A 22,450-nucleotide genomic window follows, 5' to 3' on the forward strand; every position below is an offset into this window, starting at 1 on the left:
TATGTACAAGGAACATTGAAGGTTTTATCGGTAACATTAAATATGTGGAATCAAGCTTAAGTGACCATAAACCACTTTTTATACAAGTAGACTGGAGTTCAGTGAAAAGAGGGCCGGGTGTATGGGTTTTAAATGTAGAGGTTTTGAAGAATGAGGAATATGTGTTAAGTATTAAAGAAATAATTAAAAAAGAAAAGGAGAATGAAATGTACAGTGAAGATAAAAGGATATGGTGGGAAAATGTTAAATATTTAGTAAAAAAAATTCACGATAAAGTATTGCAAATTGATACAGATGTGTAAGAGGAAGAAGGAGAGAGAAATAAGAGAAAAATTGGAAAATGAATTAAATGAGAATGGTAAAAAGATATACAAAAAATAAAAGAATTGGAGGGATTATTGAAAGACATGGAAGAGGAAAAATATGAAGGTGCAAGACTAAGGAGTAAAGCTAAATATACTGTGGAGGGTGAAAAATGTACAAAGTTTTTCTTTGATCTAGAAAAAATAAGAGGGAAAGCTGGAATGATTAAAGAAACAAGAGGGAAAAATGGTGTAGTGGTGGAAACAAATGAGGAAATATTAAAAGAAGTAAAAGCTTATTATGAAATTCTGTTTAGTACTGAGAGTTGAAAGAAGAAGAGAAATTGGAGTTACTAAATCAAATAAAAACAACAGTAGGAGAAGTAGACAAAAAAGAGTGTGATGAAGAGATAAGGGAAGAAGAGGTAAAAAGAGCAATAAGTGAATTGAACAAAAATAAAAGTCCAGGTATAGATGGTTTGGGGAGTGAATTTTATATAGTTTTTAAAGATTTTTTAACCAGTATTTTAAAAGAAGTATATGAAGACATTTTTAAAAAAGAGGAAATGAATCAGAGAATGGGGATGGGATTAATAAAGTTGATATATAAAAGAAAAGGAGATAAAGTAGACCTAAAAAATTATAGACCAATTACAATGCTGAATACAGATCTGAAAATTTTAACAAAAGTTTTAGCCAATAGATTGAAAGAGGTAATACCAACCATAATTAAAACAAACCAAGTGTATGGAGTAAAAGGGAAAGATATAGCGGATACAACTTTAAGTTTAATAGATAGAATAAGATATATGAAAGAAAAAAACAAAAAAGGATATGTTATTAGTTTGGATTTTGAAAAGGCCTTTGATAGAGTGGAGCATGATTATTTATTTGGAATTTTAAGAAGGTACGGGTTTGGGGATAATTTTGTCAAGTGGATTACAATTTTATACAGGGGAGCAATAACAAGAATACAGTGTAACGGTTTTTTAACAGAATGTTTTAAAATTACTAGGTCAATAAGACAAGGATGTCCTTTATCAGCGCTTTTATATTATTTTGCAGAACCATTGGGATTAGTTGTTAAAATAGATGAAGACATAAGAGGGATAAACATTGAAGGAAGTGGGGGAAATGAAAAAATATTTCAATATGCAGACGATACAACAATAATAGTTAAGGATATAGAGAGTGTTAATAAAGTAATGGAAGTAGTACAGATGTTTTGTAGGGGATCAGGAGGCAAGTTAAATGAAGAAAAAACAACATATGTGAGATTTGGAGGAGTAAATGTTTTAACTGATTATTTTAATTTTAAAGAAACAAAAGAAATAAGGATTTTAGGTGTTCTAATGGGAAAAGACGAAAGGAATGTTAAAAAAAAAATGTGGGAAGAAATAGTAGGAGGAATTGAAAGAAGGTTAATTTTTTGGAAATTGAGGACTTTAAGTTTAAAAGGGAAGGTTTTAATTTTAAATGTGTTAATGGTGTCAAAGTTGTGGTATGTTTTATATGTGACTGCTATGCCAATGTGGGTGGAGAAAAGGTTGAAAAAATGTTTTTTTTTTTTATTTTTTATGGAATAGTAAACCGTCAAGAATTGCATATAGTACATTAATAGGAGAAGTAGGGAAAGGAGGGATGGGATTAATTGATGTTGAACAGAGAAAAAATAGCTTAAGAGTTAAAATAGTAAAAAAATATCTAGATGATGGTCACAAAACAGCATGGAAAAAGACAATGGAATATTTTTTAAACAAATGTGGGGATTTTAACATGGGGGATGGGATTTTATGGATCAAAACTAAGAATTGGATGACAGAGTGCTTACCAGAGTTTTATAGGGAAATGTTTAGTGCCTGGGGAAAATTTTTAGACAAAGTAGAGTATGATCCACATGGGAGAGAAAACATTTTAAATCAACCTCTGTTTTTAAACAAAAACATTTTAAAACAAGACAAAGAATTGTTTTTAAAGAAATGGATGGATGTGGGGATAACAAGAGTGAGAGATGTTTTATATGAATTTAAAGAAGGATTTTTACTGACACAATGTATTGTGAATGCAATGGAAGAGGCAAAAGAAGATTACAGTGAACAAGAAATAAAAAATAAATATGAAATCATTAAAAATGCAATACCTAAAGAGTGGATTAAAAGAATAGAAAGTATGGAAGGAGAACCAAAAGAGAAATGTATTAATGTGAAATTAGGGGAAAAACTGTATGATTTTAAGGAATGTACTGTGACAATGATTTATTGTGCTTTTAGAGATGATGTTTTTAAAGAGCTGATTGTAAATGGATACTGGGTGCAGAAATTCAAAGATTTAAAAAAAGAGTAAATATGGAGAAACATGATGGGGAAATGTGTGGAAACAAAATTGGAATGTTTGGAGTATTTTATAAGGCATAAAGTGGTTTTTACTGATGTTATTTTAAATAAAATAGGAATGGAAGAAAATGCTCTGTGTAAAGTGTGCCAGGAACAGGAAGAGGGGATTTTACATATGTTTTTACATTGTAGAGAGCTAGAGGATTTTTTAAGGAAATGTAAATGTTTAATTAAAGATGTGGCGGAGGAGTGGGATGAAAATGTAATGGAATGGAACAGAGTTGTGATGTTTGGTTGGGAAAAAAAGTGTAAAAACAAAAGTTTCATTAATCTGTGTGTAATGCTAATGAAAAGTGCAATATGGGACAGAAGAACTGTGGCTAAAAAGGAAAAAATTGTGTTGGATGTTTGGAGTGTGTTTAAAAGAAAAACAGAATTATATATTGAAAAACTGTATGTGTACTTTAAAGGTGTAAAGAATTTAGACTCTTATTATGATGTTTTTACCCCAAAAGATTGTTGTGTTATAAATGATTTAATGTGGAAGTTGCCAGAAAGTGGAAGAGTTTTTTAACCCTTGTGCATCCTTGAGGACATTTTTGGCTTTTTCAGTTTTTTTTTTTTTTATAACTTTGCCTGTGTTAATGCTAACTGCATAAAAGTTGCCACAGGTGTGTATTTTTAATATTTCACCTTCATTTCCTTTAAAAAATCTATTTTCTACTAGGTACACAAAATACTTCCTCTCAGGACCTTTTGGACAAAAATGTCCCCATTGAAACCCATTAAATCTGCTATTTTTAATCCCGGTGCCATTCAACTATAAAATGACGCAATCTTTGTTAACAGGCTTTCATTCTGTTGGCAAGGCTTCAAAATTTAAATTTTTACTATTTTTTTACCAGATGGTGCCATTTTTTCAGGTTTTCAAAGAAAATTATCGCTTTATTGTTGTTTACGGCTGTTTTCGGCTTATGCATATTATAGAGCCAATTAGATATTTTATGAAGCTATAATAGTGTGGGTGTGTTGGTATGGATGTCAGAGTGTGGTTTGTATGTGTGTACTGAAAATGTTGTGTGTGTGTGTGAACAGTTTGAATGAAAATATATATATATTGTACTCGAAATCACAAATCCCACCTCATGTAAATAAGTCATACAGAGTCATAGACCCTCTCATGCGAAAACTGAATAAAGTCAAAAAGTTTTGAAGAGCTTTGAAGATTTTTTTTCATTCAAACACATTTCTTATTACTTGTTTGCACTTTTTCATTTGTTATTATTTTTGTTCAAAGATAAAAGGTGAGCTTGATTTTGATGTAGTAGTTCAGAAGCCCCTCAAAACCTTGTTTTTGTTTTCACCTCGAGAAAATGGTGATTGTTTTGTCTGGTAGATTTTAGTTGAGACAGGTGCTTTCACAGCCAAACCTATAAATATCAGTGGCTTGAGGGCCTTGTCATTTCATAGTTTGCAAGATGAAGAGACGTTTCACAGCAAGGGAAGCTCTGGATCTAGTTGTGGCCACCAACAGTGAGCACCCGGCTACATGTGAAAGTGAGGATGAAGAGTTGACTTCAGAAGATGAAGTCAAGTTTGCATTAGAGTCTGACTCTGATAGCTCTTGTTCCTCTGATGAAAGCACTGAGAGCGAGGACACAGAAGAGACTGCAGATCTTCAGTGGATTTCAAAAAATGGGCAGATTCTCTGGTCTTCCACTCACACTGAGACGCTGCGCTACAATCCTGCCAAGGGTATGACCCCGGGTCCCACACACTATGCAACTGCCCGCATCACAACTTTGCAGTCCTGCTTCGACCTCTTCATCACCGAAGAAATCATTCAGCTTCTTCTGGAGAACACTAATTTACACGGGAGGCGTTTTGTGACAGATTGGATTGATTTCGATTCCACTGACATTCAGGCATACATCGGGCTGCTGATTCTGGCTGGCGTGTACAAGTCCCGAAATGAATCAACAAGAAGCCTGTGGGATGTGGAAAACGGACGTTCCATTTTCCGAGCCACCATGTCCCATCGTAAATTCAAGCTCCTGAGCTCCACCCTGAGGTTCGATGATAGGATGACACGACCTGCACGTTACATGCATGACAAGCTGGCTGCATTTCGGACCATCTGGGAGAAGTGGACACATCGCCTTCCCCTGCTGTTCAACCCAGGCCAGGATGTCTGTGTGGATGAGCAGCTCGTCCCTTTCAAAGGCAGATGCAGATTTCGCCAGTACATGCCCAGCAAGCCTGCCAAGTATGGCATAAAAATTTGGGTCACCTGTGATGTCACCACATCCTATGCATGGAAGTTGCAAATTTACACGGGGAAGTCTCCTGGAAGTCCTGCGGAGGTGAACCAAGGAAAAAGGGTCATTCTGGAAATGACGGAGGGGCTCCAGGGGAACACTGTGACCTGCGACAATTTTTTCACCTCCTATGGACTGGCGGAGGAGCTTCTAAAGAGGAAGATGGCCCTAGTTGGCACAATTCACAGGAACAAGCCAGAGCTTCCCCCACAGCTGCTGCAAATAAAGCATAGAGCACTTCTGTCCTCCCTCTTTGCTTTTACTAAGACGCACACAGCTGTGTCTTACGTACCCAAACGAGGGAAGAATGTGCTGCTCCTTAGCACCAAGCACCGCGAGCCAGCTGTGAGCGACACTGAAAAAAAGAAGCCAGTGATCATTACAGACTACAACCGCTGCAAAGGAGGTGTCGACAACCTGGACAAGGAATGTGTCATTATGCTTCAGTTACACACATTTATTCTTACTGCAAAATGCTTTTAGTATTCAGTATTTTTTGTATCTATATATTCAGTGTTGTAGTTTTTTGAAAGAGGAAAAGAATATTTTGTTTATTTTTATTCTTACTGCATAGTTCCTTTATAATTTAGTATTTCTTGCATTTCTATACACAATATTATATTTTTGTGAATGATGAGAAGAATATTTCGTTTATTTCTTCTTTTGCAGGTTGTTGGCACCTACAGCTGTAGGAGAAGAACATGTCGGTGGCCAGTGGTTCAGTGGTGTAGATGTGTCTTCCTTCAACTCCTTTGTACTGTGGTCAGCCGTGGATCCCTCCTGGAACCAGGGCAAAACATTTAGACGGAGGCTGTTTTTGGAGGAACTGGGGAAAGCACTTGTGATGCCGCAAATATCACGAAGACAGCGCATCCCCCGCACACCATCTACGTCCACCACAATGGAGGATCAACAGCAGGGAGACCCAAACACCAAAAAGAGGAAGGTCTGCACGTTCTGCACTGACAAAAAGAAAAAAAGTGCTTCCACCTGCAACAAGTGTGGCAAGCATATATGCAAAGTCCACACAATCACATACTGCAGCTCCTGCTGTGTGTGAATTCCCTCATAGTAGGCACATGCCTACTATTTCTGTTATCTGTTCCCTAATTCCCTCTGCATAAATGTCTACTATTTCTATTCTGAGTGTTCTCGAGTTTTGCACAATAAATCTTGTTCTTGTTCAAAGTGATCTTGTATTTTTGCTTTATTTATAGAGCAATATAAGATATATTCTATCAAAAAGTAAAAACTTTGGAGGATAATAGGAGTAATAAAACTATGATTTTACTTGGACATTTTTGTCCTTTATGGACCTGAGTGGTAGTTTTTATTTTAAATATGTTACTGCATAAAAATATGAAAGCATAAAAATGTATGTTGTTGTTAACCATTGACATATCCAAGGATGTAATATTTAAAGGAAAAAAAAAACTGCTTAGCATTTAGTATATGAAAATGTTTTATTATTATTATAATTTTTATAAAAATCAACAGTGGCATTATGTAAAGAAACCGGCATTTAAGGTGTTAAAATTCTGAAAATTAATGAATGTTTGGTAATTATGATTAGAACTGATGCTGGAAAAAAATCTAAGTCAGTGAAAGTGGAAAAAAATATTAATCTATAATATTTTTTTGACACTTTTTTGACAAGGACATTTTTGTCCTTTATTGGCCTGAGTGGTAGTTTTATTTTTAAACTGACACTGCAAAAAAAATATAAATGCCTCCAAATTAATATTGTTGTTAATAATTAACATATCAAAGACTGAAATTATCAAAGAAATGAAATCTGCTTAGGATTCACTATATGGAAAATAATAATAATTATTATTATTTTTATTTAAAACAACAGTGGCATTATGTAGAGAAACCATCATTTAAAGGGTTAAAATTCTGAAAATTAATGAATGTTTGGTAATTATGAATAGAACTGATGCTAGTAAAAATCTAAGTCAGTGAAAGTGGAGAAAAATATTAATCTATAATATTTTTATGACACTTTTTTGACATGGACATTTTTGTCCTTTATGGACCTGAGAGGTAGCTTTTTTTTTTAAATCTGATACTGCATAAAAAATATGAATGCATAAAAATTAATGTTGTTGTTAATCATTGACATTTCCAAGGCTGTAATAAGCAAAGAAAAAATAATCTGCTTAGCATTTAGTAAATTGAAAATAATTAAAAAAAAAAAATTTTTCATAAAAAAAACAACAGTGGCATTGTGTAAACAAACCAGCATTTAAAGGGTTAAAATTCTGAAAATTAATGAATGTTTGGTCATTATGATTAAGGCTGATTCTGGTTAAAAAAAATGGCGTCAGTGAAAGTGGAAAAAAATATAAATCTATAATATTTTTATGACACTTTTTGGACATGGACATTTTTGTCCCCTATGAACCTATGTGTAACTTTTTTTTAATTGATGCACAAGGGTTAAATTATCGATATAAAGGAAAGATGTGTAATGTAGAGATGTGTAAAGACGATGTTCTGTATTTTCTATTTGAATGTGTTTAATCTATTGTATTTTATTGATTGAAATTACTTAATTAAAAAAAAAAAAAAAAAAAAAAAAGGCTATGCCCGATCTCGTCTGATCTCGGAAGCTAAGCAGGTTTGGGCCTGGTTAGTACTTGGATGGGAGACCGCCTGGGAATACCAGGTGCTGTAAGCTTTTTGGACATTTTTCACTTAGTATATAATAATTTTGCCAAAAAATAGAGTCAGTGCCCGATCTCTGAATATTAGCAGGTGTGGGCCTGGTTAGTACATGGATGGGAGACTGCCTGGGAATACCAGGTGCTTTAATCTTTTTGGAAAATTTCACGAATTATATAATAATCTTTCATTAAAAAAAAAAAAAAAAAAAAAAAAGAGTCAATGCCCGATCTCTGAATCTTAGCAGGTTTAGGTCTGGTTAATACTTGGATGGGAGACCGCCTGGGAATACCAGGTGCTGTAAGCTTTTTGGACATTTTTCACTTAGTATATAATAATTTTGCCAAATAATAAAGTCAATGCCCGATCTCTGAATCTTAGCAGGTTTGGGCCTGGTTAGTACATGGATGGGAGACTGCCTGGGAATACCAGGTGCTTTAATCTTTTGGAAAATTTCATGAATTATATAATAATCTTTCATAAAAAAAAAAAAAAAAAAAAAAAAGAAAGAAACAGTAAATACCCGATCTCTGAATCTTAGCAGGTTTAGGTCTGGTTAGTACTTTGATGAGAGACTGCCTAGGAATACCAGGTGCTTGAAGCTTTTGGGTTTTCTTTCCTACTTATATAATGTACTGGCGATTAGATTGGCTGGTCTTTAAATAGCCCTCTCTTTGCAGCAGTTTTCGCTTACGGCCATACCAACCTGGCTATGCCCGATCTCGTCTGATCTCGTAAGCTAAGCAGGTTTGGGCCTGGTTAGTACTTGGATGGGAGACCGCCTGGGAATACCAGGTGCTGTAAGCTTTTTGGACATTTTTTCACTTAGTATATAATAATTTTGCCAAATAATAAAGTCAATGCCCGATCTCTGAATCTTAGCAGGTTTGGGCCTGGTTAGTACATGGATGGGAGACTGCCTGGGAATACCAGGTGCTTTAATCTTTTTGGAAAATTTCACTAATTATATAATAATCTTTCATTAAAAAAAAAAAAAAAAAAGAGTCAATGCCCGATCTCTGAATCTTAGCAGGTTTAGGTCTGGTTAGTACTTGGATGGGAGACCGCCTGGGAATACCAGGTGCTGTAAGTTTTTGGGACATTTTTCACTTAGTATATAATAATTTTGCCAAATAATAAAGTCAATGCCCGATCTCTGAATCTTAGCAGGTTTGGGCCTGGTTAGTACATGGATGGGAGACTGCCTGGGAATACCAGGTGCTTTAATCTTTTGAAAAAATTTCACGAATTATATAATAATCTTTCATAAAAAAAAAAAAAAAAAAAAAAAAAAAAAAAAAAAAAAGAAACAGTAAATGCCCGATCTCTGAATCTTAGCAGGTTTAGGTCTGGTAGTACTTTGATGAGAGACTGCCTAGGAATACCAGGTGCTTGAAGCTTTTGGGTTTTCTTTCCTACTTATATAATGTACTGGCGACTAGATTGGCTGGGCTTTAAATAGCCCTCTCTTTGCAGCAGTTTTCGCTTACGGCCATACCAACCTGGCTATGCCCGATCTCGTCTGATCTCGGAAGCTAAGCAGGTTTCGGCCTGGTTAGTACTTGGATGGGAGACCGCCTGGGAATACCAGGTGCTGTAAGCTTTTTGGACATTTTTCACTTAGTATATAATAATTTTGCCAAAAAATAGAGTCAATGCCCGATCTCTGAATATTAGCAGGTTTGGGCCTGGTTAGTACATGGATGGGAGACTGCCTGGGAATACCAGGTGCTTTAATCTTTTTAGAAAATTTCACAAATTATATAATAATCTTTCATAAAAAAAAAAAAAAAAAAAGAGTCAATGCCCGATCTCTGAATCTTAGCAGGTTTAGGTCTGGTTAGTACTTGGATGGGAGACCGCCAGGGAATACCAGGTGCTGTAAGCTTTTTGAACATTTTTCACTTAGTATATCATAATTTTGCCAAATAATAGAGTCAATGCCCGATATCTGAATCTTAGCAGGTTTAGGTCTGGTTAGTACTTTGATGAGAGACTGCCTAGGAATACCAGGTGCTTTAAGCTTTTGGGTTTTCTTTCCTACTTATATAATGTACTGGCGATTAGATTGGCTGGTCTTTAAATAGCCATCTCTTTGCAGCAGTCTTCGCTTACGGCCATACCAACCTGGCTATGCCCGATCTCGTCTGATCTCGGAAGCTAAGCAGGTTTGGGCCTGGTTAGTACTTGGATGGGAGACCGCCTGGGAATACCAGGTGCTGTAAGCTTTTTGGACATTTTTCACTTAGTATATAATAATTTTGCCAAAAAATAGAGTCAGTGCCCGATCTCTGAATATTAGCAGGTGTGGGCCTGGTTAGTACATGGATGGGAGACTGCCTGGGAATACCAGGTGCTTTAATCTTTTTGGAAAATTTCACGAATTATATAATAATCTTTCATTAAAAAAAAAAAAAAAAAAAAAAAAGAGTCAATGCCCGATCTCTGAATCTTAGCAGGTTTAGGTCTGGTTAATACTTGGATGGGAGACCGCCTGGGAATACCAGGTGCTGTAAGCTTTTTGGACATTTTTCACTTAGTATATAATAATTTTGCCAAATAATAAAGTCAATGCCCGATCTCTGAATCTTAGCAGGTTTGGGCCTGGTTAGTACATGGATGGGAGACTGCCTGGGAATACCAGGTGCTTTAATCTTTTGGAAAATTTCATGAATTATATAATAATCTTTCATAAAAAAAAAAAAAAAAAAAAAAAAAAAAAAAAGAAAGAAACAGTAAATACCCGATCTCTGAATCTTAGCAGGTTTAGGTCTGGTTAGTACTTTGATGAGAGACTGCCTAGGAATACCAGGTGCTTGAAGCTTTTGGGTTTTCTTTCCTACTTATATAATGTACTGGCGATTAGATTGGCTGGTCTTTAAATAGCCCTCTCTTTGCAGCAGTTTTCGCTTACGGCCATACCAACCTGGCTATGCCCGATCTCGTCTGATCTCGTAAGCTAAGCAGGTTTGGGCCTGGTTAGTACTTGGATGGGAGACCGCCTGGGAATACCAGGTGCTGTAAGCTTTTTGGACATTTTTCACTTAGTATATAATAATTTTGCCAAATAATAAAGTCAATGCCCGATCTCTGAATCTTAGCAGGTTTGGGCCTGGTTAGTACATGGATGGGAGACTGCCTGGGAATACCAGGTGCTTTAATCTTTTTGGAAAATTTCACTAATTATATAATAATCTTTCATTAAAAAAAAAAAAAAAAAAAGAGTCAATGCCCGATCTCTGAATCTTAGCAGGTTTAGGTCTGGTTAGTACTTGGATGGGAGACCGCCTGGGAATACCAGGTGCTGTAAGTTTTTGGGACATTTTTCACTTAGTATATAATAATTTTGCCAAATAATAAAGTCAATGCCCGATCTCTGAATCTTAGCAGGTTTGGGCCTGGTTAGTACATGGATGGGAGACTGCCTGGGAATACCAGGTGCTTTAATCTTTTGAAAAAATTTCACGAATTATATAATAATCTTTCATAAAAAAAAAAAAAAAAAAAAAAAAAAAAAAAAAAAAAAAAAAGAAACAGTAAATGCCCGATCTCTGAATCTTAGCAGGTTTAGGTCTGGTAGTACTTTGATGAGAGACTGCCTAGGAATACCAGGTGCTTGAAGCTTTTGGGTTTTCTTTCCTACTTATATAATGTACTGGCGACTAGATTGGCTGGGCTTTAAATAGCCCTCTCTTTGCAGCAGTTTTCGCTTACGGCCATACCAACCTGGCTATGCCCGATCTCGTCTGATCTCGGAAGCTAAGCAGGTTTCGGCCTGGTTAGTACTTGGATGGGAGACCGCCTGGGAATACCAGGTGCTGTAAGCTTTTTGGACATTTTTCACTTAGTATATAATAATTTTGCCAAAAAATAGAGTCAATGCCCGATCTCTGAATATTAGCAGGTTTGGGCCTGGTTAGTACATGGATGGGAGACTGCCTGGGAATACCAGGTGCTTTAATCTTTTTAGAAAATTTCACAAATTATATAATAATCTTTCATAAAAAAAAAAAAAAAAAAAAAAAAAAAAGAGTCAATGCCCGATCTCTGAATCTTAGCAGGTTTAGGTCTGGTTAGTACTTGGATGGGAGACCGCCAGGGAATACCAGGTGCTGTAAGCTTTTTGAACATTTTTCACTTAGTATATCATAATTTTGCCAAATAATAGAGTCAATGCCCGATATCTGAATCTTAGCAGGTTTAGGTCTGGTTAGTACTTTGATGAGAGACTGCCTAGGAATACCAGGTGCTTTAAGCTTTTGGGTTTTCTTTCCTACTTATATAATGTACTGGCGATTAGATTGGCTGGTCTTTAAATAGCCATCTCTTTGCAGCAGTCTTCGCTTACGGCCATACCAACCTGGCTATGCCCGATCTCGTCTGATCTCGGAAGCTAAGCAGGTTTGAGCCTGGTTAGTACTTGGATGGGAGACCGCCTGGGAATACCAGGTGCTGTAAGCTTTTTGGACATTTTTCACTTGGTATATAATAATTTTGCCAAAAAAATATAGTCAATGCCCGATCTCTGAATATTAGCAGGTTTGGGCCTGGTTAGTACATGGATGGGAGACTGCCTGGGAATACCAGGTGCTTTAATCTTTTGGAAAATTTCACGAATTATATAATAATCTTTCATTAAAAAAAAAAAAAAAAAAAAAAAAAAAAAAAGAAAGCGTCAATGCCCGATCTCTGAATCTTAGCAGGTTTAGGTCTGGTTAGTACTTTGATGAGAGACTGCCTAGGAATACCAGGTGCTTTAAGCTTTTGGGTTTTCTTTCCTACTTACATAATGTACTGGCGATTAGATTGGCTGGTCTTTAAATAGCCCTCTCTCTGCAGTTGTTATCGCTTACGGCCATACCAACCTGGCTATGCCCGATCTCGTCTGATCTCGGAAGCTAAGCAGGTTTGGGCCTGGTTAGTACTTGGATGGGAGACCGCCTGGGAATACCAGGTGCTGTAAGCTTTTTGGACATTTTTCACTTAGTATATAATAATTTTGCCAAAAAATATAGTCAATGCCCGACCTCTGAATATTAGCAGATTCGGGCATGGTTTACTTCATGGATGGGAGACTGCCTGGGAATACCAGGTGCTTTAATCTTTTTGGAAAATTTCACGAATTATATAATAATCTTTCATTAAAAAAAAAAAAGAGTCAATGCCCGATCTCTGAATCTTAGCAGGTTTAGGTCTGGTTAGTACTTGGATGGGAGACCGCCAGGGAATACCAGGTGCTGTAAGCTTTTTAGACATTTTTCACTTAGTATATAATAATTTTGCCAAATAATAGAGTCAATGTCCGATCTCTGAATCTTAGCAGGTTTAGGTCTGGTTAGTACTTTGATGAGAGGCTGCCTAGGAATACCAGGTGCTTTAAGCTTTTGGGTTTTCTTTCCTACTTATATAATGTACTGGCGATTAGATTGGCTGGTCTTTAACCCTTTAGGCGCCAGAGTTTTTTTCCTAAAACGTTCGATTTTGACATCTTAATTTCAAAAGGCTATATCTTAAAATTTATAAAAGATAAAGACTTTCTGTCAATTATAAAAATATTAAGGATGACCCAATGTTAATGTAGGGATTTTATTTTCCCATCTAATTTGCATATTATGACGTCATATGGGGTGGTCATCTTGAATTATAGAATTTTCATGAAAAGTCACATGTTTAAATTATAAAATGGAGCACTTCTTTCCCCAAAAAAATGTCCCTCACCTTCTGTGTGCTATATTGCACAATACTGAATGCTCAGATAAATAGTAAGCAGTAAACAAACTGTGTAAATCATTACTAATAAATGGTAGAAACAAACCGAATATATGTAGCGGTTGGGATTTTCAATTTACTACATGCAGCAGGCACTCTGATTTCATGTATGGGGCACATATATATTATTCATATGACACACAAACACAAGTAGACAAGACCTGATTAGTTCAAAAGCTCTGCCCCGTGTCACATCGCCTCTGCTTCTGCTATGAGCAGTGCGGCCAGATCTGCCTCATGCACGTGTAGCCGGCGTGGTCTGCACTTCGCCGACTACTGCGTTGTGTTCTGGTGCACTGATGACAGGACACCGACTTTCCTCAAGGCACTTTATTCGGCTCACTGTTAAATTTCAAAGAGAGCAATAATTCAGGATTCAATCCTCGAATTAGAATCAGCCTCTCTCAATCACGTAGAATGCAGACTAAACATTTAATCACATACAAAAATCAGAAAATAAAATACAAAAGAATAATTAAACATATCACATTAGGCATAGATATATATAATGTGTATGTGCCATATTGCATGTTATCTCTGTTCACCACACTGGGCTTTTAGCTCTTACATTAACATTTTGCAACATGAAATAAACTATCTTTTCAATAATTAATACATATACAGTTATATGCACAAAGCAACATGTACATGCTTTACATCTGGGCTTTGTAGTGCAATTGAACATTAATCAATACAAGAAAACGTTTTAAATGAACACATTATATTCATAACCTGGTATTGGGAGTACATACCTGTTAAATTTCAAAGAGAGCAATAATTCAGGATTCAATCCTTGAATTAGAATCAGCCTAACATAAGAAAAAGGACAACTGAAACGTGGGCTGTGACACAAGAGGATAGAATGACGATCACTAACGTACAGCTAAACAAAACACGTTTCTCAAACTCTCAAAACAGCAAAATTCTCGACACATCTCAATTAAATGTAAGTGCACTCATCATAAATTACACATACAAGTTACCATGTGCTCTGAAACTAGTTTTAACAGGTATATCTCAATCTTTACATTGCACTAACGTGAACACATACCTCTCTCAATCACGTAGAATGCAGACTGAGAAAAGAACGCTAAAATCCAGTATATGACCTCACATCCAATAGAGGGCGCACATACACAAAAAAATAACTCTCCCAATACCTATAGAGCTACAATGACATAACTGAACAATATAGTATTTTGGTGAAATAAACTCACAAACAATAGAAAATAAAAAATAAAAGGTTGCAAAAATATATGTCATTCTTTGACCTGTTACATTCACCCCTCTTTAATTTCACCAAAATCCTGAGCACGCATAGGGTAGAAAAGAAAGAAAACATACAAAACAAAACAAACAAAACAAAACGCTTGTTCACTTGGTCCAAGATAACACTGGGACTCCATTCCCCATCCACAGCATATAAAGCTACTTACAAAGTAAGTTGAAAGAAAACAGCAGTTGATCAGGCTACTGCCCCTTCTAGTGAATATGATGCCTTTTACACCATATTAGATCTCGGAACACTTTCCCTCCAATATGAACATCTCATGACTCAAGTCATACTAAAGTTGACAAAGAAAAATATCTGAATCTCTATTTTTTTTCTAAAATAAAGAAAGTAAAGACAGTGACCTCCTATTGACCCCTTTTACAAAATTCTTGGTGAGTGGTTTTTGCACCATGTTCTCTATCAGGCGATTGACTGCCTTAACAACCCTGCCAGTACGTGTCCTGACAACCGGTCTCTCAGGCCCTTGTGCCTGGGTGGGTGTGTGACTATCAGTCATTGTAACAGGTGAGGTGCCATCATGGGACTCGGTCTCATCTAAGTCAGCGACATTAATTGGGGCGGCAGAGTCAATGTCAGTTATGTGCAAATCAGGGGACACACTGGAACCCAACAAGTCTCTCACAGGTGAGTATTTGGTTCCTCCTTGGCTTCTGACCTCACTAAACTGGGCTCTCGTGGGTGTCAGTTGAACAGACTCTCTGGACAGAGAGTGGGGTATCTCATTCTCCATCTCAGACTCAACAGCTTCTCCCATAGACTCAGACTCAGCAACAGATGACGCGTTTAACCAGGAGCAGGTACGGTCCTCGGAAGCGTCTACTGCCAGGCCACTCAAGGCATCAACAGAACGAGGCTGGAACTCACTAGCCACATCTGAGGCAGCTTCATCCATCTCCTCCCCGCTTTGTTCGGGCACAGGTAAGAAGCTCACATCCAACATCAGATTCCGATGGACGACTTTGGTTTTCCCACTCTCATCCCTGACTTTGTAAACGTGTGTCTGAGGGTTCCGGTCTATGATGGTATACATAGTGGGCTCCCACTTGTCCATTAACTTCCTCTTCCCTCTCTCCGCTTTATTAGCAAGCAAAACTCGGTCGCCAATGTTCAAGTGGGTTCCACGCACTCTCTTGTTGTAGCCATCAGCTTGATGTTGCTGTCCTTTCCTCGCATGCTGCTGAACTATGCTGGCAGCCACATGGAGGTTCGCCATCAGCTTCTCTGCATAGGTCTTATAATTTACCACGACTGGATCCTTCAAAACTTGTTTGAAGACCATATCTACCGGGAGTCTGGGGACTCGACCATACATCAAATAGAATGGAGGATATCCAGTTGTTTCATGAGTGGTGGCATTATACGCAAAAGTCAAAGTCTGTATTTGTTGGACCCAGTGTTGTTTAGCTGACAGGGGTAGGGAACGCAACATACTGCCAAGCGTCCTATTGAACCTTTCGGTTTGCCCATTTCCCATGGGATGGTATGCTGTTGTGTGTGTTTTCACGATCCCTGTGAGGCTGAGGAGTTCGGCGATGAGTTTGCTTTCAAAATTGGCTCCCTGATCAGAATGTATCCGCTCTGGAAAACCGTAGATGCAGAATACATTATCCCATAACTTCTTTGCTATTTGCTTTGCAGTTTGGTTGACGCAGGAGAATGCATGGGCCAATTTTGTGAAGTGGTCTGTTATGACTAACACATCCACAGATCTTTGCTTACAGTCCTCGGCACTCCAAAAATCAATGCACACTAGTTCCATGGGTGCCGATGTATGAATGCTCTCCAAGGGAGCACGGGCAGCCGGTTCAGGGGTCTTTGCAAGGATACAACGTCGGCAGCATTTCACATATTCCTTGATGTCTCTTCCCATTTGCGGCCAAAAGAAACGCTGTCGGGCAAAATGTGCTGTTCTAGCCTGCCCTTGATGCCCAGCGAGGTCATGCACACCAGCGAGAGCCTTGGCCTTCAAGCTAACAGGCAGCACAAACTGATACCTCTTCTCTCTACTTAATGGGTCTTTGGTTACCCTATATAGGACTCCATCCTGAACTTTTAGATGATGCCACTGCTTGCACAGTGTCTGGGCCGTAAGAGCCAACCCACGTCTCTTTCGCCTAGGTGGTGGCTCACCCCTCTGAACGAGTGGCAGGACCTCCCTGATAACAGGATCCGTCTCCTGGCTGTGCCTTAGTTCACCGATGGAGAGGGCTGGAAGTGTGTCTTGTCCTGAAAGCACCGCCTGGGGTAGAGCACTGAGAAACTGTGTTGCTCTTATCTCTGCTCCCCTTTCCCACTCTATGTGAGCTTCACAAGCAGATCTTACATGCAAGGGTTCTTGACTGCCGGCCAACCTATCTCGAGTGGTGCCCATGGTTACGCAGCAGCTTGCATCGTTTGCCTGGAGACACTGGGTCTTACACCGGAAAAGATCCTGGACTTTCTCCTCCTTGGTTCCCTCCGCTTCAGCCAAAAGACTTTCATATGGCTCATTGATCAACCTTTGACTCACTGATTTAGCAAAAGGATCTCTACTTAGGGCATCCGCCACAACATTCTTTACCCCAGGGATGTGTTTGATGCTGAAGGTGTATGGGGAAAGCTTTGCCACCCACCTCTGTTCGCAAGCGTCAAGTTTTGGTTTGGTCATTATATAGGTCAAAGGATTATTGTCGGTCCACACTGTAAAAGTGTGGCCCTTCAACCAGTGGCTAAATTTTTCACAAACACTCCATTTGAGCGCCAAGAACTCCAGGGGGTGGGCAGGATACCTCTTTTGTGAGCCAGTGAGGGTCTTGCTGGCAAAGGCGATTGGGCGTGCCTTCATTTCCCCTTCTGGTATCTGGGACAGAACTGCCCCAAGGCCGTCAAGAGACGCATCAATGGACAGAACCAAGGGTTTGGAGAAGTCTGGATGGGTAAGGACCACGCAATTCAGGAGCTTCTCTTTAAGACTGGTGAAAGCGGAGTCACAGTCAAGGGTCCAATCCGCAGGTTTGAGCTTTCTGTACACTCCTGGATTCTGACTGTACTTCCCGGCCTTCCCTCTCCGTTTCTGGCCAGATGTGAGGGCAAACAGGGGCTTTGCGATGGAGGAGCAATTTAGGATGAAGTGTTGGTAGTAAAATACCATCCCCAGGAACGACTTCACCCTGTGGACTGAAGGAGTGCAGCCATCGTCTTCCATCAAGTCCCTCTTTGACATTTTGGCAATGACCTCAACCTTCTCCGGGTCAACAGCAACACCGTCACCGTCAACGATTTGTCCGAGGAACTTCACAGACCTCCGTAACAGATGGCACTTTTTTGGACTCAACTTCAGGTTATGCTCCCGCAGCCTCTGAAAAACAACCTCCAATCTACTGATAGCCTGCTGTTCATTGGGGGCAAAGATCAAGAGGTCATCTAGATAGCACAAGAGACTGCTGAAGTTAAGATCACCAAAGATACTCAGCATCATCCTCATGAACGACACGGGACTGTTGCAAAGCCCCTGCGGCATTCTGTTATACTCGTGCAGGCCTAGTGGTGTTGTGAAGGCGGTATACTTTTTGTCCTCCTCATGCATGGTAAGGTTATAAAAACCAGACGTAAGGTCCATGGTGCTGAAGACAGCATTACCGCCAAGGGCAGCCAAGCAGTCCGATTGATGGGGCATAGGATGAGCATCCTTGATGGTTCTCGCATTCAGCCATCGAAAGTCTGTGCATATACGGAGATCGCATTTTTCTTCCAGACCATCACAAGTGGGGAAGCATATTCACTCATTGATTTCCGTATGATTCCCTGCTCTTCCATCTCGGTGAGAACTTGACGCAGCTTTTGATAGTGGGCTGGCGGCACTCTGCGATACGGAAGACGGAAGGGACGGTCATCAGTGAGGCGGATTCTATGCGCAAAGCCCTTGGCTTCTCCACAATCAAGATGATGCTTTGAAAATACATCCTGATATTTCTCAAGCAATGTCACAAGTTGGAGCTTGGTGGAGGGGCTCACTTCACAATGGTCAATATCGACATTTCCTAGACCAGACTTTTGCAGCCTGTCTTTCAGGGCAGTGTTGTCATCCTGTTCAACATGAGTCACTTTAACAGAGCCAGCGTCACTCTGACAGGAACCCTGGAACAGTGTGAGGTCTTCGGCTGCAACACAAGTAGAGACGTCTGCAAGCTTGCTGTTCTTTCTCAGAGTGAGTGGTTTGTCGGAGATTTTGGTGATTTTCATGGGGGTCCAGCCATCTCCCCAAAGTGGTGTTAGCACTCTCCCCACCATGATGCCGCGAGGCACACACCTGGAGGTTGTAGGCTCCACCATAACTGTGCTCCCAGGTGACTTGGGCACATTACTTGGCAGTCTCCCCCACAGCAAGTACTCTTGTTTGGGAAGGAGAGTCACCGCCTGAGTTAGCTTCACTGTCCCTACTTTTTCCGGCACATCTTCACCTCTCCATCTCGTGAGACTTGTCATCATTTCCAAGAACTGTTCGCCATCTGAAGACCCTCTTGTATTGCTTGAGATAAGTGTCCAATAACTGTTCTCGTTTTTCAGCTGATGCAGCACACATTTCAACATGTTGGTTCCTACTATGATGTCCTCTTTCTGACCAGTGACCACCAGAACTGGGACCATGCACTTCACCCCATACAAACTTAGTTCCATATCATACATACACTTGGGGCTCACCTGTACTCCTCCACAGCCAACAAGGATGATGCGCTGCGGAAGTTCTTGCTGTTGGGTCAAGACGCTGTCTGATAGAAGTCTCTGTTCTGCCTCTTCACTTAACGTGCAGGCCATTGAGCCTGTATCGATGAGCCCTTGCAACTGAGCACAGCCATTAACTGTCACTGGTGCGTAAAATAACTCACTGAATGTCTCGACTGTGTGAATATTCTGAACAATTACTGTGCAATTATCAGACATTGCTTTACAAACATTGACATACATCTCCTTCAATTCTTCACTCTCATCAAGGGTTGACGTTTTGGTGCTCACACATCCCCTTCCCGTATGTGAGCTATCTAGTTTAAACTGGCTCCACCTTGCTCTGGGTTAGGCGGTGCTTGCGCTGACTGTGGCCTGGTGTTAATTCTTGGCCGGCGCTGTTGGCACTCCCTCTTCCAGTGGCCGGGCTTGTAACAGCCCATACAGAGGTTTGCCTGTCTACAGTGCGCAGTAGTTGAATGTTCAGCAGACTGACAGACTTTACATCTATTCTGAACAATGGCCGCGGGGCCCCTGCTCGGTGGCACAACTGCTGCTGTCTGTGCCATCTGCTCCAGCACACGGTTCAGCAAGCCAATGAGAGACTGGATGCAGACACTCTCGGTCTGAGGAGAAGATGGGAGCCCCATTGCCTTCGGGTGGCTTGTAAGGTCTGTGGAGTTATTAACAGTGGCTGTCTCTGTTGCTAATGTCTGAGCATGTATACCAATGTTCTTTGGCCGACAAGATTTGGCTTGAGACATTGTTCTGGCCTCTCTTTGATGTTCAATGAGATGTTCCTGAATCTCATTTGCCGTCCACTTTTCAGCTGTTTTACACTTCAGGACACTTGCAAGAGCGGGGTCGGGACAGTGTTTCACCAGCATCATTGTGACTTCGTGAGAGGGGTCCTCAATGTTTCGCCCCTGCCTTCTCAGACACTCATCCACGACATCCACAGCTTTATTCAAGCGTATCCAATAGTCCATGGGACTTTCTCCAGCCAAAGGAAGCGTGTTGTAAAAATCTGCTAAAAGCATTGAAGAGTAGGTTACCTCGCTGAAATGTTGTTTCAGAATATCAAAGACGAGCTTGGAGTTTTCAGCTGGCTGCAGCGATGGCATGCTGCGCAGGGTAACTTTTACAATGTCTCTAGCCTTTCCCATTAGTCTTGACATTATCTCCTGGGAGTACTCTTGCGGGTGTATGCCCCTCTTATTCAGGTAAACGCTCATAATTTCTTCCCACTCATGCACTGTGTGTTTGTCCGTTCCATCACCCCTGAAGTACGGCGGCTCTTTGACATCTGTCTTCATAACTAACTTAACTCCAGTCATGTTCAAGTCAGACTGTCCATATCCTAAGTTCATGCTAAGTGTAGGAGTGGTTTGGCTATCTGCACTACCAACAGATCTCTGTAGTTGGCTAGCAATGTTCTCTCCTATTTCGTGAGCTAACTGTGTGATGAGACTTCCTAGGTCTGCGGAACTCACATCTGGACTAGACACTGGCTGACGTGGAGAATATTCATCTGAATGTGCATGAGTATATGAAAATACAGGACGGCCCACTGAATTAACGCCACTCCCAATGTCTGGTGCATCTCCTAACCTACTCATGTGTGGTGCGGGAGAATGTTCATCAGTACGTAAGCGTGTGGACGAGAATACAGGTCGACCTAATACACCAGCACCTTTAACCGGCGTGCTTTCCACCCTACTCATAAACCTACCCCTCCCTAGGTTTACTCCCACTGCATCCCCAACACTAAGTGGTGTCTGCACATGCTTGCCATCAGTCATTTTGAAAAAAAAAAAAGTTGTAATGTGATAGACTATGATAATAATATGTGAATTACTAGTACATGCGAATATGGGATGAAAAAAAAACAATGTAAAATGATACTAGCTGAGATAGAGGCAATTAAACGTTACAATTTACACAATGATATCAGCCCTTGTACTTGTCAATGTCCCAAAAGAGATTCCTACTCTTCACAGCAACCACCGGCGATCACCCTGGCGATGATCTGAAGCGGAGATATCCGGGTCACGGCACCAATGTAGCCGGCGTGGTCTGCACTTCGCCGACTACTGCGTTGTGTTCTGGTGCACTGATGACAGGACACCGACTTTCCTCAAGGCACTTTATTCGGCTCACTGTTAAATTTCAAAGAGAGCAATAATTCAGGATTCAATCCTCGAATTAGAATCAGCCTCTCTCAATCACGTAGAATGCAGACTAAACATTTAATCACATACAAAAATCAGAAAATAAAATACAAAAGAATAATTAAACATATCACATTAGGCATAGATATATATAATGTGTATGTGCCATATTGCATGTTATCTCTGTTCACCACACTGGGCTTTTAGCTCTTACATTAACATTATGCAACATGAAATAAACTATCTTTTCAATAATTAATACATATACAGTTATATGCACAAAGCAACACGTACATGCTTTACATCTGGGCTTTGTAGTGCCATTGAACATTAATCAATACAAGAAAACGTTTTAAATGAACACATTATATTCATAACCTGGTATTGGGAGTACATACCTGTTAAATTTCAAAGAGAGCAATAATTCAGGATTCAATCCTCGAATTAGAATCAGCCTAACATAAGAAAAAGGACAACTGAAACGTGGGCTGTGACACAAGAGGATAGAATGACGATCACTAACATACAGCTAAACAAAACACGTGGTTAGCTATGTTAGCAGTTTCTCAAACTCTCAAAACAGCAAAATTCTCGACACATCTCAATTAAATGTAAGTGCACTCATCATAAATTACACATACAAGTTACCATGTGCTCTGAAACTAGTTTTAACAGGTATATCTCAATCTTTACATTGCACTAACGTGAACACATACCTCTCTCAATCACGTAGAATGCAGACTGAGAAAAGAACGCTAAAATCCAGTATATGACCTCACATCCAATAGAGGGCGCACATACACAAAAAAATAACTCTCCCAATACCTATAGAGCTACAATGACATAACTGAACAATATAGTATTTTGGTGAAATAAACTCACAAACAATAGAAAA

The 22,450-nt window shown here is 39.5% G+C and overlaps 2 protein-coding genes and 7 non-coding genes across 9 annotated transcripts in view; 8 read left to right on the top strand and 1 right to left on the bottom strand.

Moving 5' to 3' along the window:
* Positions 1 to 3,579: 3,579 nt before the first annotated feature.
* On the top strand, positions 3,580 to 6,145 carry LOC113103790 (piggyBac transposable element-derived protein 3-like). Its single transcript, XM_026266005.1, has 2 exons — positions 3,580 to 5,379; positions 5,623 to 6,145. The coding sequence occupies exons 1-2, from the start codon at positions 4,114 to 4,116 to the stop codon at positions 5,755 to 5,757; spliced, it is 1,401 nt and encodes a 466-aa protein (XP_026121790.1). The 5' UTR covers positions 3,580 to 4,113; the 3' UTR covers positions 5,758 to 6,145.
* A 2,163-nt stretch (positions 6,146 to 8,308) lies between these two features.
* On the top strand, positions 8,309 to 8,427 carry LOC113103799 (5S ribosomal RNA). The gene has a single exon (XR_003291627.1). It is a non-coding gene; the product is annotated as a 5S ribosomal RNA (ribosomal RNA).
* Positions 8,428 to 9,104: 677 nt separating this feature from the next.
* Positions 9,105 to 9,223, top strand: LOC113103805 (5S ribosomal RNA). The gene has a single exon (XR_003291633.1). It is a non-coding gene; the product is annotated as a 5S ribosomal RNA (ribosomal RNA).
* A 506-nt stretch (positions 9,224 to 9,729) lies between these two features.
* LOC113103815 (5S ribosomal RNA) lies at positions 9,730 to 9,848 on the top strand. Its single transcript, XR_003291643.1, has one exon. It is a non-coding gene; the product is annotated as a 5S ribosomal RNA (ribosomal RNA).
* A 680-nt stretch (positions 9,849 to 10,528) lies between these two features.
* LOC113103800 (5S ribosomal RNA) lies at positions 10,529 to 10,647 on the top strand. The gene has a single exon (XR_003291628.1). It is a non-coding gene; the product is annotated as a 5S ribosomal RNA (ribosomal RNA).
* Positions 10,648 to 11,328: 681 nt separating this feature from the next.
* Positions 11,329 to 11,447, top strand: LOC113103806 (5S ribosomal RNA). Its single transcript, XR_003291634.1, has one exon. It is a non-coding gene; the product is annotated as a 5S ribosomal RNA (ribosomal RNA).
* Positions 11,448 to 11,962: 515 nt separating this feature from the next.
* On the top strand, positions 11,963 to 12,081 carry LOC113103801 (5S ribosomal RNA). Its single transcript, XR_003291629.1, has one exon. It is a non-coding gene; the product is annotated as a 5S ribosomal RNA (ribosomal RNA).
* A 386-nt stretch (positions 12,082 to 12,467) lies between these two features.
* LOC113103827 (5S ribosomal RNA) lies at positions 12,468 to 12,586 on the top strand. Its single transcript, XR_003291646.1, has one exon. It is a non-coding gene; the product is annotated as a 5S ribosomal RNA (ribosomal RNA).
* Positions 12,587 to 19,701: 7,115 nt separating this feature from the next.
* Positions 19,702 to 22,450, bottom strand: part of LOC113103792 (uncharacterized) — a 2,792-nt gene continuing 43 nt past the window's right edge. The window contains exons 1-2 of the mRNA XM_026266006.1: positions 22,272 to 22,450; positions 19,702 to 22,031 (exon numbers count right to left, since the gene is read on the bottom strand). The exon at positions 22,272 to 22,450 is cut by the window's right edge and continues 43 nt beyond it. Coding sequence (XP_026121791.1) covers positions 19,702 to 21,186 — 1,485 coding nt within the window. The 5' untranslated portion in view covers positions 21,187 to 22,031; positions 22,272 to 22,450. The remainder of the gene's footprint in view (positions 22,032 to 22,271) is intronic.

Source organism: Carassius auratus, unplaced genomic scaffold (genome assembly GCF_003368295.1).
Source record: "Carassius auratus strain Wakin unplaced genomic scaffold, ASM336829v1 scaf_tig00217860, whole genome shotgun sequence".
Lineage (NCBI taxonomy): Eukaryota > Metazoa > Chordata > Actinopteri > Cypriniformes > Cyprinidae > Carassius > Carassius auratus.